Source organism: Metarhizium brunneum, chromosome 4, assembly GCF_013426205.1.
Source record: "Metarhizium brunneum chromosome 4, complete sequence".
NCBI classification, from domain to species: Eukaryota; Fungi; Ascomycota; class Sordariomycetes; order Hypocreales; family Clavicipitaceae; genus Metarhizium; species Metarhizium brunneum.
The window spans coordinates 1665086-1678036 of NC_089425.1; the positions used below are offsets into that span (position 1 = coordinate 1665086).

The following is a 12951-nucleotide window of genomic DNA, read 5'->3' on the forward strand; positions in this document are numbered from 1 at the left end:
CTTGTCGGTGATGATATTGGTAGAGAGGTTGATAAGGGTCTGGTGTCGTGCGACGGTTCGATTGAATGGCAATCTGATAGACTGTACTTGGAGTACTCAATCCCGTAAAGCTTGACTATTGGCAAAGAGCGAAAGTCGATTCCGCGATGGAAAAGTGGTAGCCTAGCTTGCTCACTCGAAGATAAAGAACGAAAGGAGATGAACGGTCAGTGGTTTTCTGTGAGACGTAGCCTGCTTGACGTCGTGAATCGATATAAAGCTGTGATAGCAAGGACGGCGGTAGAAAACGCGCCAAAAAGAATGTGTGAATAGTCAGATGGACTTGAGGGAGAAGAGAGAGTGAAGGAGAAAAGAAAGCCAAGATATGGAGAGAGAATCAGGGCCTAGATGAAGGCCGTCCAGAAAGGAGAGGAGGCGGAGCAGGCAAGGAAGAAGCGGCGCATCCATCGAAAGTTTCTCCAACCATGTTCTCCGTATTGTACATGCGCACTACATACATGCTCCGTATTGAGGTATTGTACAATGTAGGTAGAGTAATACTAGCCGTCGTATGCAGGCCAATGCAGCTAGTAGTAGTAGTACACGACGGCCACGGCGTTGTCGTGGGTGGGGTGGGTTCAATGTTGAGTGATGTTGGACGGCCATGGACATGGGGCCAAAACAAGAACAAGGGTCAGGGCCCGTGGCCAGGAGGTTCGGTCAGCATCCACAAGATTAGAACCGACGAAACGGATTGCGGTGCTGCGCGGTTGTCAGCTTGTACTGCACAATACCGTTACGTTCGTCAGTCCGAGTGTTCGTACCGAGCTCTCCATACTTGATTGAATCCCGCCCCTCCTGACCCCACAGGCCCAAATGAAAAAAATATCGGAGCCAAGGAAAAGAACAAATTGAAGGCGCACAGCCACCTGTCTGATTAGTACAATGCTCCGTACGCCGTAGATGGCACGAATGACACAAATGCCAACAGCGCAGAATGAACCCAGTGGACCAAGACCATCATCAAGAGGATCATCGGGAAGGAGGCCACCAACGTGGGAGTAATTCGCTGGGGCCGCGTGGCACTTGGCATGGTAGAGGAACATGATATCGCCAAGGCTGCGCCAGAAAGAGATTAATTGATGCCATTCCGTTGGTGTGGACTCGTGATACGGGCGCATTTAGATCAGACATTCCGCAATAGCGTGGAGACGATGCATCCCAAGCCAGGCACCGTGGGCACCATGCGTGCCTTGCGGGCGCATCCAATCAGACGTCGTGTAGCCAGTACCACGAAGAAGTACGAGGACAATCGAAGAAGCGTTGACGATGTGACGATGCGGCCAGAGCGGCGCTAATCTGTGCTATGAGCACCGCATATCGTCACTTGATTAACGGGGTACTCCGTATTGGACGAAGACTCAGACATACATACAACATGGCGACTGCCTCCAGAGTGCATCTTGCTCTTTTTTTTTTTTTTTTTTTCGTTTCTTTTTCTTGGGTTTTCGTCAGGAGCGCCCCAGGTCCAAATGCTCCGATGCCTGGTATCCGGTTTTTTTTGTTTGTTTGTTTCTCTCTCTGGCCATGCAGCTGGCTCTTGTCGGTGGTTGGAAAGTCCAACCAGATTGGCTCTCTTCCCTTCAATGTTGGGCAATTTAGCTCAGGGGAAGGACTAGTGGCGCTAGATGCAGGTACCGGGAAGAGATGCAATTCTGAGACGAGCTGTGGACCAATCGTTCGGCTGTACCCCTGCAGCAGTCATCCGTGGGCCTCAACGGGCTTCAACGAGGGCGCTCTTCTCCACTCTCCGGCGCCATCCCGAGCCAAATAATGCAATATGATCGCCTTGTTCACAATCCATTGATCCCTTGCACTGACGCCCCTTTTGACTCTCCCCTGCCCCGCTGTGTCTTCGATATTGCGTGCCATCCACCTCGTCGTTCATCGCATCTGACGGCCTTGTGGCAGACTCGATTGCTGAGTCTCTGCCTGAAAGACCACGAGCCGCCGATTCAAGACATGAACGAACCGGAAATGTCAAACAAATACTCCGTATGTAGGAATGATATGGAAAGTCAACGCCTTTGCCACAAGGTCGCCACGCATTCGTGCAACCACAGAACTACTCCGTACGCTGTGGCGTCTTACGTGAATCTGACCAACCGCCAGTTGAACCACGCGCCGTAATCGGGTGCCTGAGCCCGTGATACAAACCTCAACGAGATCTTGGTGATGCACGTTACTCAGAAAGCCCCAGCGACACTAGGCGCGGAACACGGGCACTCATGCATCATTTCGTCAAGTACTACGGAGTACATACGTCACATCCAGCTGTCATTTACGCGTGTGAATCGATGCATCAATTGCACTCTCGCGATTAGTAGACCAAATCTCAGTGGAATGAATTGCCAATGGCGTCTCGCTCGGCGTCGGCAGCTTAGTTTTCATCGATGATGCCGCCCTGCATGCAAGCCAAGTTTGAAAACCTTTGCATCCCTTGCGGTATGTATGATCCGCTCGGCCTGCATTCCGGATGCATAACAGCCATCATCTCGCTTCTTATCGACGAGTGACAGAACCCAGCATTCATCATCTTACGGAGCAGCATGGCTGTCGTGGCGGTAAGAGAAAAATTTAAGGCTGGCGCTGGGGTGAACATCATTGATGCCGCCACCCTGCCCATCCGCACTCTATACCCAAGCCCTGAAGGTCTTTTGGGCCTGACGTTATTAGTCAAGGATTGTCGTGGCTATGTATAGTAAGGGCGAGAGATGTAATGCACGCATCCGTAACGTAAAAGGGATCAGCAAAAACGAGGCATTCGTCGACGTACTTTAATAACGAGTTGCTATGAATAAACTTCCAGTCTCTCATCACGGCATGCCACCTGGACGATAGTGGACGGAGCCATGTGGACATGATTGATGGTCCAGAATTGATGTTGTGGTCTGCTAAGACAGCCGACTCACCGTCTCTACTCCGTACAATCACACCAGCTGGACCCCACAGATGCTGAAACCGCCACCAGTCAAAGTCCACCGAGCTCAAGCTTCCACACCGTCTCTTAGCCCCGTGCCATGTTTTTTTTTTGCAACTGGGAATTGTCCACAGTGGCATTGTTCAACAAGATTGCTGTCAAGTTTTCCTTCCACAATCCTCCATTCTCTTAGTCCAGAAATGACCCCAGAGACACCTCCTTCTAAGGCTGAGGGTTCGAAACACGACTCACATCACAGAGTAGTACTAGTCCCAAGCCTGCGTGGACGAGGTGACTGGGAACCAAGCCTCCGATCCACCATCGCCCTGGCTCTTTGAGCCTTTAATTCACTGAATTCCCTCATCCCACTCATTCGACGATTCGTCTGATGATTTTTTTTTTGCCCTCCGGCCCAGCAGCAAATCAAACCGTTGCCGTCCAATCTAGTTTGCGGTTTTTAAAATTCTCATGTTGCCTTTTTAATTTGCTGATAGCCATAGTATCCACATCCCAGAGCCAAATCTTCTGATTGCAGCCCACTCCGTCATCACCCAACTACTGTCGGCACCGCCTCTATCCTCTTCCTTTACGCCGTGGCTGAGGCTATCGCGATGAATCACCAATCTTCCCTCTTCTGACGCATCGCGATGCGTTCATGATGTATGTCGCGGTTTATTACGGATCTCTGGCTTGAGTACGGCCAGGCCCATGGTGTTACCTTTACTGGGCCCTTCATCATGCAGTGCTTGCATTACCATTTGGATAGGTTAAATAAAATGAAGACCAAGTTCCGCTACAATGAAGTTGCTTCAATCCACTCCACAATGCTTCTCCTGATAAGCAGTACTCCGGTCTGCACTTGCGAAATGAGCCCAGTATTTTGAAATGACGATAACCGGCCCATCGCGGTTCTTCACGAGTCCGCAGTATGGTTCCGACCCTGGGCAAATGGAGCCTCCGACGTAATAAAGCCACGGTAAGTACTCCGTATTAATCTATTTATTCCCGCTCCAGAGTGTGTCGCAACCCGCTCAGAACAGTCATGTTCAGACCCCTGTGTCAGATCTAGTTCATGGCTGCGCATAAAGATCTGCGTGAATGACTCTTGGTTCGTCATGCGCCAATGGAGAAATCTTCCGAGAACCCCAATCCTGTATTTCATCTGATGTTCCCATCTGATGTTTCGAGTCGTTCTAAGTCGCATCACTATGATGTATGATGTTGAAAACGAAACTTCCTCGGACCGCTGTGCCTCTAATACACACCGCCAATTTATGCGCTGCGCTGGTCTTAATTTTATGCTTCGAGCAGATCGGATCCACATACAATCTGTAGCAGAATATGTTTGCCCACCAAGAAGTATACACTAACATACTATGGTATATTTTCGTATAAAGCGTGATAGCCAGGTACCTGAAATACTTTTTGCCTCCCACTGTATTCATTCCACCTCCTCTATCCTGGGACGAGGCTGCTTCGACGCCTGATTGATACTTGCTTCGGGGTTGATTGTAAGCCCTGCGAGACGAGCCAAGCCACTGGTACTTGTTCCAGTTGGTTGAGGAAGCAGATTTCCCGCATGCCAGTTCTCCAAACTTTCCGCAACATCCCGGGCATGTTGTTGAACAAGTCCATCGTTGTCTGTGTCCGCTACGTAAACCAGCGTCCGTTCAATATCCTCCCTGCTGGAATCGGTGAGCCCGAATCCGATCGAGCGGCCAGATTCTCTTGCTTGATGTAATGCTCGTACAAAACCGAGGACAGCCATGATGGCCGCCCTGCGAAGAATGCCGTATTCAACATCTCCCTCCATGACTAGAATGTTGATACAAAGGTCAACTGCGTTTGATGCAAGTGTTGGCCCAATACCAATGATGTTAGTCTCCAGCGCAACCCCAAGGACCGAGAGGGCAGATGTTCTCATCCTAACATCTTCGCTGCCACGTTTGCTCTCCCAGCCTTGTAGGATTTGTGCGATTATGTCATTGTTAGCTTTCTCTTCTTTCGTGGTTTGCTCGTCATCACCGCGATCCATATCCTCCTCCTCCTCCTCCTTCTTACTACTTGAAGCATGTGATTTCTTCAACTCAGCTATCTTCTCCTCCCGAGCTTGCTTAGCCATCGTCTTTGGCCTATACCCTCGTCGACCAGCAATAGCCAGTATCGTCTCCGAGACTTGCCTAGCAACATCCCCTGAGAAAGTTTCACCAAGACGCTCGATGACTTGAACCAAGGCTTCCCCAAATCTGAGTCGAACATCAGTTGTAGACTTTTCTTGGGCATCTAAATAATGATCAAGCAATTCTAGAGTAATTGACTTGGGATGTCGACTGGCCAGCTGTGTGAAGATTTTGACTACTCTTAGATTAATGTAGTCTTCATTATCCTTCAGCAAACTAGACATCAGGGTTGTGACAGCAGGAATATCCAAGATCGGACTTTCTGTCAGTATAAGCATTGAAAGCAGGTTAAGGCCTTCTGAAACAACCGGCGGCGGACTTTCGCTGTCCGTGATGTAGCCCATGGCTAAATTATAAGTTCTCTTGTCCTCAATCTGGCGGATGGATGGGATGGGTGCTAGTTTCTTGGACTCTGGCTCAACTTCGTCTCTATATTGGAGCAGAATTTTCAGGTTGTTGGCAGTAGTTGATACTTCAGAGCTTCCTAAATTGCTGATTCTCTCGAGCGAGTCTTCGATGAGCCTCAAGTACTCCGGCTTGATATCTGATCTTTGAAAGCTTGACGCCGTAATAACAAGATTCAGGAGACTGAGTACGACTGACACAATGTCATCCCCTAAAAGAGTGTTGCCATCACCCTTGAGAATCTGACAGATAATGTCCAGAAGTTGGTCAAAGTCGCCAACTAGTTTCTGCGGTGACAGTTCCAGGAGCTTCTGAAGAACAGCAACTTCAGCCAGGCCTCGGATGGGAGACACCGTTGCTTCGTCAATTGATGTTATCTTAATTCCAAGATTACCTTGCTCCTCCATGACTCGGACCCAACGCCGCATGAGGAAAAGAAAAATAGCGGAAACCTGCTCATTTGAACAGGTCTTCATAAGAATCTGCACAAACTTATCGGCCTTCGTGTCTACCTCTGCCAATCTGTATGAGTCGTCTGGTGAGGACTGAATCGGAAGAATTGCATCTATATTTGATTCATCGACGATTCGATATTTCCAGAACTTGCTTGAACCATCGACAGACCCTTCACAGAGAATATTCTGAACAATGGGACAAATGCTTTCCACCCTTTTGGATAACTTCAGATAGGTCTGGACTAGAATTTGGGCCGGGATGTGATACTTTTGCAAAATGCCCTGCGGCGGATTTGAGATCGAAGCAAGTGCCCATAATTGGATTATAACGGGTTTCAATATCCTCATACATAGACCTGGTGATGGATTCGATAGAATCAGGACTTTCAACCGCTTTAATGCCTGCTCAAGTTCGACGCTGGAAACAATAATCCGGCCACGGCTCAGGTCCAGAATACCATCATCGTCTTGCCCGCTTTTGATGTCAATCGTGGCGATTTCCGCAATTTTAAGGGACGGATTGATCTCCTCGAGAAGTGGTTGCGCAAAGGCATTCCACCCTGCTGCTCCTGTTCTTCATTCTCAGCATGAAACTCTGGCGAGGCCATGTTAACATGGATCACTACCTGGAGCACCAGTTGCCTTTTTGTCAAGAATTCCAAACCCGATGATCTGAGCAGCTGTTCTAGCTAAGTCGCGACTGGCCTCGCCATCTAGCAATTGAATTAGTTGGGGTGCAATTGCACCATACCAGTCCTCGGCCTTTACGGTAGATGGCACAGTTGACAGCAGTCTTGTAGCAACAGCCACGGCGTCGTGAGTGATGCTTGCACCGGTTTTTTGTGGTTTCTGTGAGTCTCTTGCGGCGGCTTGACTGCTGGGGTGGACAGAAAACACAAATTCCATAGTTTCCCGAACTCCGTCAGATCGCATTGGTAGCAGTGTGAGAGTTTGAAGTAGTGGCTCCCTCAGCCATGGAGGAAGCGCATTAGGCTTGATCAACGAGTTCAAAATCGGCAAGAGATTCCGTGTTTCAATTCTGTTACAAAGTTAGACTATCGTAAGAGATTCTCACAGGAGGCCAGCGTACTTTGCGATGATCTCATTGTATATCTTGAGATTGGACTGTCGCCTTTCCGCATCGGACAAAGGGTCAAAAGCCTTTTTTGCCGCATCTACAAGCTCCTTGGCTATCCGAGGTTGAGAGAGAAAACTATCAGACGATTCGGCCATTGTTCTTTGTATAAAATATCGTCATTGAGGCTGTTTATAGATGATATGGTGCCCATCAGTCTTCATTGGAGGCATTGACTTGTAGAGAGATCCAGATACTGTGGAATGGCAAGGATGGGAATGCGAAGAACCCCACACTGTGCGAAAAATCAAGAATTTACCCATATGCACTGTAAGTTCTGTCGGCGGTCAGCTGCTCTCGCGTCGAACGCGGTTGTGCGCGTCTTGCAGCTTCGAGACGCGACCTCATGGGGTTTTCTGTCACTATTTATTGACTTGCTGGGTTTGCCATCCGCAATGACTTGTCCACAACACTTCTATTTTCCCACCCAAAACCTGCAAGACAGCAGCTCTCCAACAGAGACTCGTTAACGCCATATTTCAACACTCCTTCGCTCCTGTAACAGGGTGCCCCTTACTTCGCGTCGCCTCCCACACAGTTTACCGAAATCTTTTTCCGCGAGGAAAGCCTATTGCAGGCCCCCTTCCACGGGTGTATGAGCTCGGAACTTAACCCTAAGATAAGATCTGGTTGTAGTATTGCGTCAGTTTGACCCATCTTTTAAGCCTACCGGTACCAGGGAGTTGAAACCTGTCGACCGCTGAAAAGCGGCCGGCTGGGAACGGGTGGACTGATGGGGAGAACCGTCCAGTCACGGTATAGTGCCATACTGTGCAAGAGATTGGCGCCATGAGTCAATTTGAGAAGAGCCTCTGTTCTGAGGACGCTCGTCAGCCCGATCTACTGGAACAGGTTGGCCAATATGGGCAGTTCCAAAGATGCTGTTGACAACGAGAGAAAGTGTCATTTCGAAGACCAGCGGGGAGAGTTGAGCCAAGCATTGGATACATACTATCAGTCACTGCGTTTCATTGAATATCACGGATGGATTGCCTCGCCGGAATCACTCGCCAAGTACGAGGATAGCGAGGATTTCATGGGCACAAACAGAAACACTTGACTGATACACTGACTCACCAAACTTGCTATGCTCTCGGATCTCTCGACGCCGCCTAAGTTATTTCTTGCCGTGTCACTTCTGACCGCGTTGTCAACAAGCACTTGAAACCACATCTGGGGTAACCCCCAATATATGTGATGATCACATCAAGCCTGGCCACACGCATTAACTTTCCATTGCAAGCATCTGGCACCTGCAAGCAATAATGAAAGACCCCAGTCAATCGTTGTAGTGTCTCTTGACCTTCGACAGTTTCCTCGACAGCCTTCCGAAAGGAATGAATCGAGACGAAAGCGCGGTTTTTATGGATGTCTTTTGTCCGCGCGTCGATGCCCTCCTTGCTAGCATTGACCATGCATGATGGAGAGGATACAAAAACTAGTCCTTGTTGGCAGCGAAGAACACACAGAAGGAGTTGTTGTTTTATTGACGGTCAAGTATCACGTTTGCTGTGTTTCCCCTTGCTCTGGTCACTGAGTCGCAGGAAAGCGTTGAAGCACCTGAGTCAATGAGTACGACGCGCCCCTGAATCCTCTCTGTCGGTTTCTACATTGAACCTTTTCCTGGGACCCATCCTGAGTTGGAGTCAAAGTTTCGTACTTGTCCGGGGCTGGGGGAAATGGAGTATTGGCATGAAAGGTGAACGGCAATCGGATAACGAATTGGCACTGAATCGATTGGTTTTAAGGGCAGGCCTCGAGGGATAAGGCAGCTCTGGTTGTCCCCGTGCCAGCAATGGTAGGAGGACAACCCCCCAGCGGTTAGGGGATAAGTCTCCCTCCATATCCCGAACGCGACAGAAGCTTGAAGCTAACAGGTGACCGTAGGGACTTAGTTTAGGATGGGTACGGGCAGCGTATCTCGCCATGATTTACAACAAGGCATCGAGGACTATGATGCAAGGCTGCAGGAATCGTCTCCCCACAAATGACATCAGCTCTCGCCATGCAGAAACGGGGCCGGACGGAAAACTCGTAGCCTTCAATTGAGCGAGGCCGTTTTAGACATGTCTGAGGAACGTGTGTTTTGATTTGTCGGAGACGCCCCATTGTTTCGCCGTAGTCCTACCAAAGTGTAGGCTGGAAAAAAACCTGATTTAAACAGGCGTTACATCGACCTGGACGCCAGCAAAGCCGAAGGTCCAATGAAGTAACAAGGCGTGCGCCGGCATCCATCAGCCCGGATCATATCCCCTGTAGAGTGACGCCACCGTTCTGCAGGAACAAGATGACGGCCGTATCCCAACAGACTCACAAGATTCAGGATAGACGACGATGCGGGGGCTTCGCAGACGCCACAATGGACCATTTGTATAATTGCGCGCCCGAGACAGTACGCCAACTTGCCCCCCCCTTTGCCAAGAAACCTCGCCATCATATCAACGATGAGAATCATCCTTTTGGTAGTCGGCTACAGCGCGCTGGGATGGGCCGTTCCCACTGGTGCACCCATTGCCGAGCAGACGTTTGTTGCGAACGTTCAGCAGCGTGCTCCTTCACCGACGCCGGCTTCCGCCCTCGATCAACGAGGACTTGGTGATGATATCAAGAGCTACGTAGGGAGTTTGGCCAGCGGCGTAGAGAGCAAGGTATCTTCCCTTGTAGAATCAGGTATCCTCAACTTTCCAAACGGTTTCCCGGCAGGGACTGCGGTGGAAAAGTCGCTCGGCGTGTCGAGCACTGAACTGGATGTTGAACCCACGCAGGTTCTGAATTTGCCGTGAGTGCTGCTCAGTCTTCATTTAGCATGTGTCGAGATACTGACTGAGGTGCTGTTAGCTCGTACGGCAACTGGACGGAGAACGGATGGAGTCTTCGGATCCACGGGAACGTGTACAAGATTCCCAATGTGTCGCAGAGCAAGATCGACGATCTCGCAAATGTCTTCCTGATCGGGATGAGTGTCAAAGACCTGAATGCGACGGAGCAAGCGCAGGCACGGAATGTCACGAGGTCGATTTTCGTTGTGCAACAGGGGAATAGGAACGTGACGATGAACTTGCGGAACAATGTTGCGGTGCAGTCTAATGCCACTGGGGGTGCTATTAATGCTGTAAGAAGGACGGATACAAAGATCCCGTCCCCGGCAACGTGCAAAGACGTGCTAACTGGGATGCGTAATTTCACAGAAAGGCGGCGCGCAAACGATTCATATGCCATATAACACGACCATTGAGGGCGACTTTGACTCATTTGTCGATCTTCGGAACACGACGGGCTTGAATGGAGGATACATGATTCCTGGAAACGAAACGTCAAAGATCCAGACGTTGAATGTTTATGCCGAGGGGACAGATTCGGGAAATGCCACGGCGTACTTGGTGCCCCGGACGGGGTTGACGGTCGTTTCGGACATTGACGATATTCTGCGCGTGACCAAGATTTACCAGCCTAAGGAAGGCCTGCTGAATACGTTTGCTCGACCATTTACGCCGTGGATGAACATGCCGAGCGTCTATGCCAACTGGTCTTCATCCATTAACAATATGCACTTTCATTACCTAACTACAACCCCAGAGCAGGCGACGAGGAATTACATGGAATTTATATACCAGACGTACCCCCTTGGATCGTTTGATACGAGACCGTTAAACTTTTCAGACGCGTCGGCCACACTGCACATTCGACGGTTCTTGCTGGACAAGATCTTTCAGACGTTTCCAAAGCGACGGTTTGTCTTGGTGGCTGATACCAGCAACCACGATGTAATGGTGGCTTACCCGCAGATGTTCAAAGATTACCCAGGGCAAGTGGCGTGCATCTTTCTGCGGAACACTAGCGCCACAGACTCTGGTGATAAGTTCCCGTATGACACGTCGGGCTTCAAGGGCATCCCAAAGGACAACTACATGTTTTTCAAGGTGCCTGAGGATCTGGCTCATCTCGATGTCGAGAACGGGCGTTGCCTCAACAGCACCATACCTCAAAATGTGACATTTGGGGAACAAGGCCTACCCCTTGGCCTCGGAGACAAGGGCAGCTTGGCTGGTCGGATCCAGATCGGAGCTCCAACGGCTTTATTTGCAACACTTGTAACCATGACTGCGGCAGCTATATTGTAGTCACGCGAAAAAAACAAGAAAAAGTTCGGGATGGGTTATGGTTTTTGAAGCGGTCAGACTCTGCCTTCCGCTAATCATATTAAATTATCTTGTGGTGCTTTCAGGAATGATGGATGAGCCCGGCAATTTTGTGAAAAGCATCCCGTATGATTCTCGACTTGGCATGCACTTCGCAGCAAAAGTTTACCTTATTAGCCTTGACCTGTTTCCTTGGTGGGTTATCGATGATGGTCAAGTTTTTTCATGCATGGTGACGGAGTTGTAGGCGTGTCTCGAGGCGCTTGGCTTCGGTGTACATAGACATGTCTGGTGTACATCATATGGATCACGCAGTCGCAGGAAGCATGCTGTCTCGCCCTCATGGATCTTGAATTAGTAGTAGGCATCTAGCTAAGCAGTATTCGGTACTCTTGGTTGAATCACGGGCATGTTTTTCTTGAAAGCAGCCGACCCCCAGGATTGGACGAAGGTTTATAGTCTCAAGTATCGATCTAGACCCCAACATTGAAGCCATGAAAGAAACTACTATCACCGACTCTCCACGCTTTCCCAAGCCGTTGCAACCGAATAGCTGGAGTATTGGAGTGATTGACCCACATGGCACAACGGGGAGTCCCGCGGAAGGAGGCTTGACAGGCGCCTTTTGTCTTTGTACTGCTCGTACTATCCTTGGGAAGACTTGGAATAATGAGCTCATAAACCGATGAATTGACCCTCACCCTCGTGGCATAAACCCTGTCCAACGACACCTCATCCAAGTGGGCCTGCAGGGCTTCTGAAGCTCCAGAAGGTAGGCCAAGAGGTGATCCCGACTTTAATGCGCATTGCATGTTCATTGCGCCGACTTCCAAATTTCTTGTCCTTTTCATGCAGGGAGGACCCTGGCACGGGTGTTGGGACTGATATGTGGTGCCATGAACCTTCATGGCCTTTTTTCTCTCCTCCCTCCAGACCCCCCCTCGCACGCCATGCTAGGCCCTAACTCTGTCAGGAAGGTCAAGAAAAACACGTTGGGCACCCTTGGAACGCGCCTTGCGACATTCATTTGTTTTCTCGAATGCAGGTTGGGCTTTGGTTTCCGCTGAGCCGCGTTAGAATGGGGTCTGGTCTTTATGATGTTGTGATTCGCCTTCAAAGTTGCTCAACGCGCAAGGAAGCCAGGCAGCCGTCAAGTCATTGACAGGAGTGGGCAGGCGCCACCAACTGTCAAGTCTTGCAGGGCCGCAAAATGCTCCCACGTTCCATGTCAAACATCAATCGATGGAGAGTTCCTTCCTCAAGCAAAAATTGAAAGATTTCTGCGCTGGCAGGCTTCTGTGGGGGCTCCAAGACTCTCACTTACTTGCACCTACTTGCACTCTCTTTATTGAAATGCCGTCTTCCACAAGAGGACATCAAATACTTTTGCGTAGCAATGTCTCGCGGGCATCTCTCTTTCCTTGGACAATGTTGACAGCCGATCAACTGGGCAGCGCGACATCGCTTGTCACAGCGGCAATCTAATCTCTATCACGACCTGGGAATAGAGTGGTCTATGGAGCTCCAAAAGCAGACAAATTTTAACCACTTCTCCACCGCAATACAATACATTACACAAACTCGGGCTACAATGTATTTTTCGGCTGCTTCCCGACGCCTCAACGAAACGGTGACGCAGACTCCACATGTATTAAACCCACCTTAAACCAACATTGCA

At 49.7% G+C, this 12951-nt stretch overlaps 2 protein-coding genes across 2 annotated transcripts; one reads left to right on the plus strand and one right to left on the minus strand.

Annotated features, from left to right (window-relative positions):
• Nucleotides 1-4400: 4400 nt before the first annotated feature.
• G6M90_00g071590 (uncharacterized protein) lies at nucleotides 4401-7232 on the minus strand (the record flags this gene model as incomplete). Its single annotated transcript, XM_014690414.1, has 3 exons — nucleotides 4401-6568; nucleotides 6626-7038; nucleotides 7090-7232. The coding sequence occupies 3 exons, from the start codon at nucleotides 7230-7232 to the stop codon at nucleotides 4401-4403; spliced, it is 2724 nt and encodes a 907-aa protein (XP_014545900.1).
• Nucleotides 7233-9578: 2346 nt separating this feature from the next.
• On the plus strand, nucleotides 9579-11255 carry G6M90_00g071600 (uncharacterized protein; the record flags this gene model as incomplete). The annotated part of the gene is made up of 3 exons (XM_014690413.1): nucleotides 9579-9913; nucleotides 9973-10246; nucleotides 10323-11255. 3 exons carry the CDS (start codon nucleotides 9579-9581, stop codon nucleotides 11253-11255), a joined length of 1542 nt encoding a protein of 513 aa, XP_014545899.1.
• Between the last annotated feature and the right edge of the window lie 1696 nt (nucleotides 11256-12951).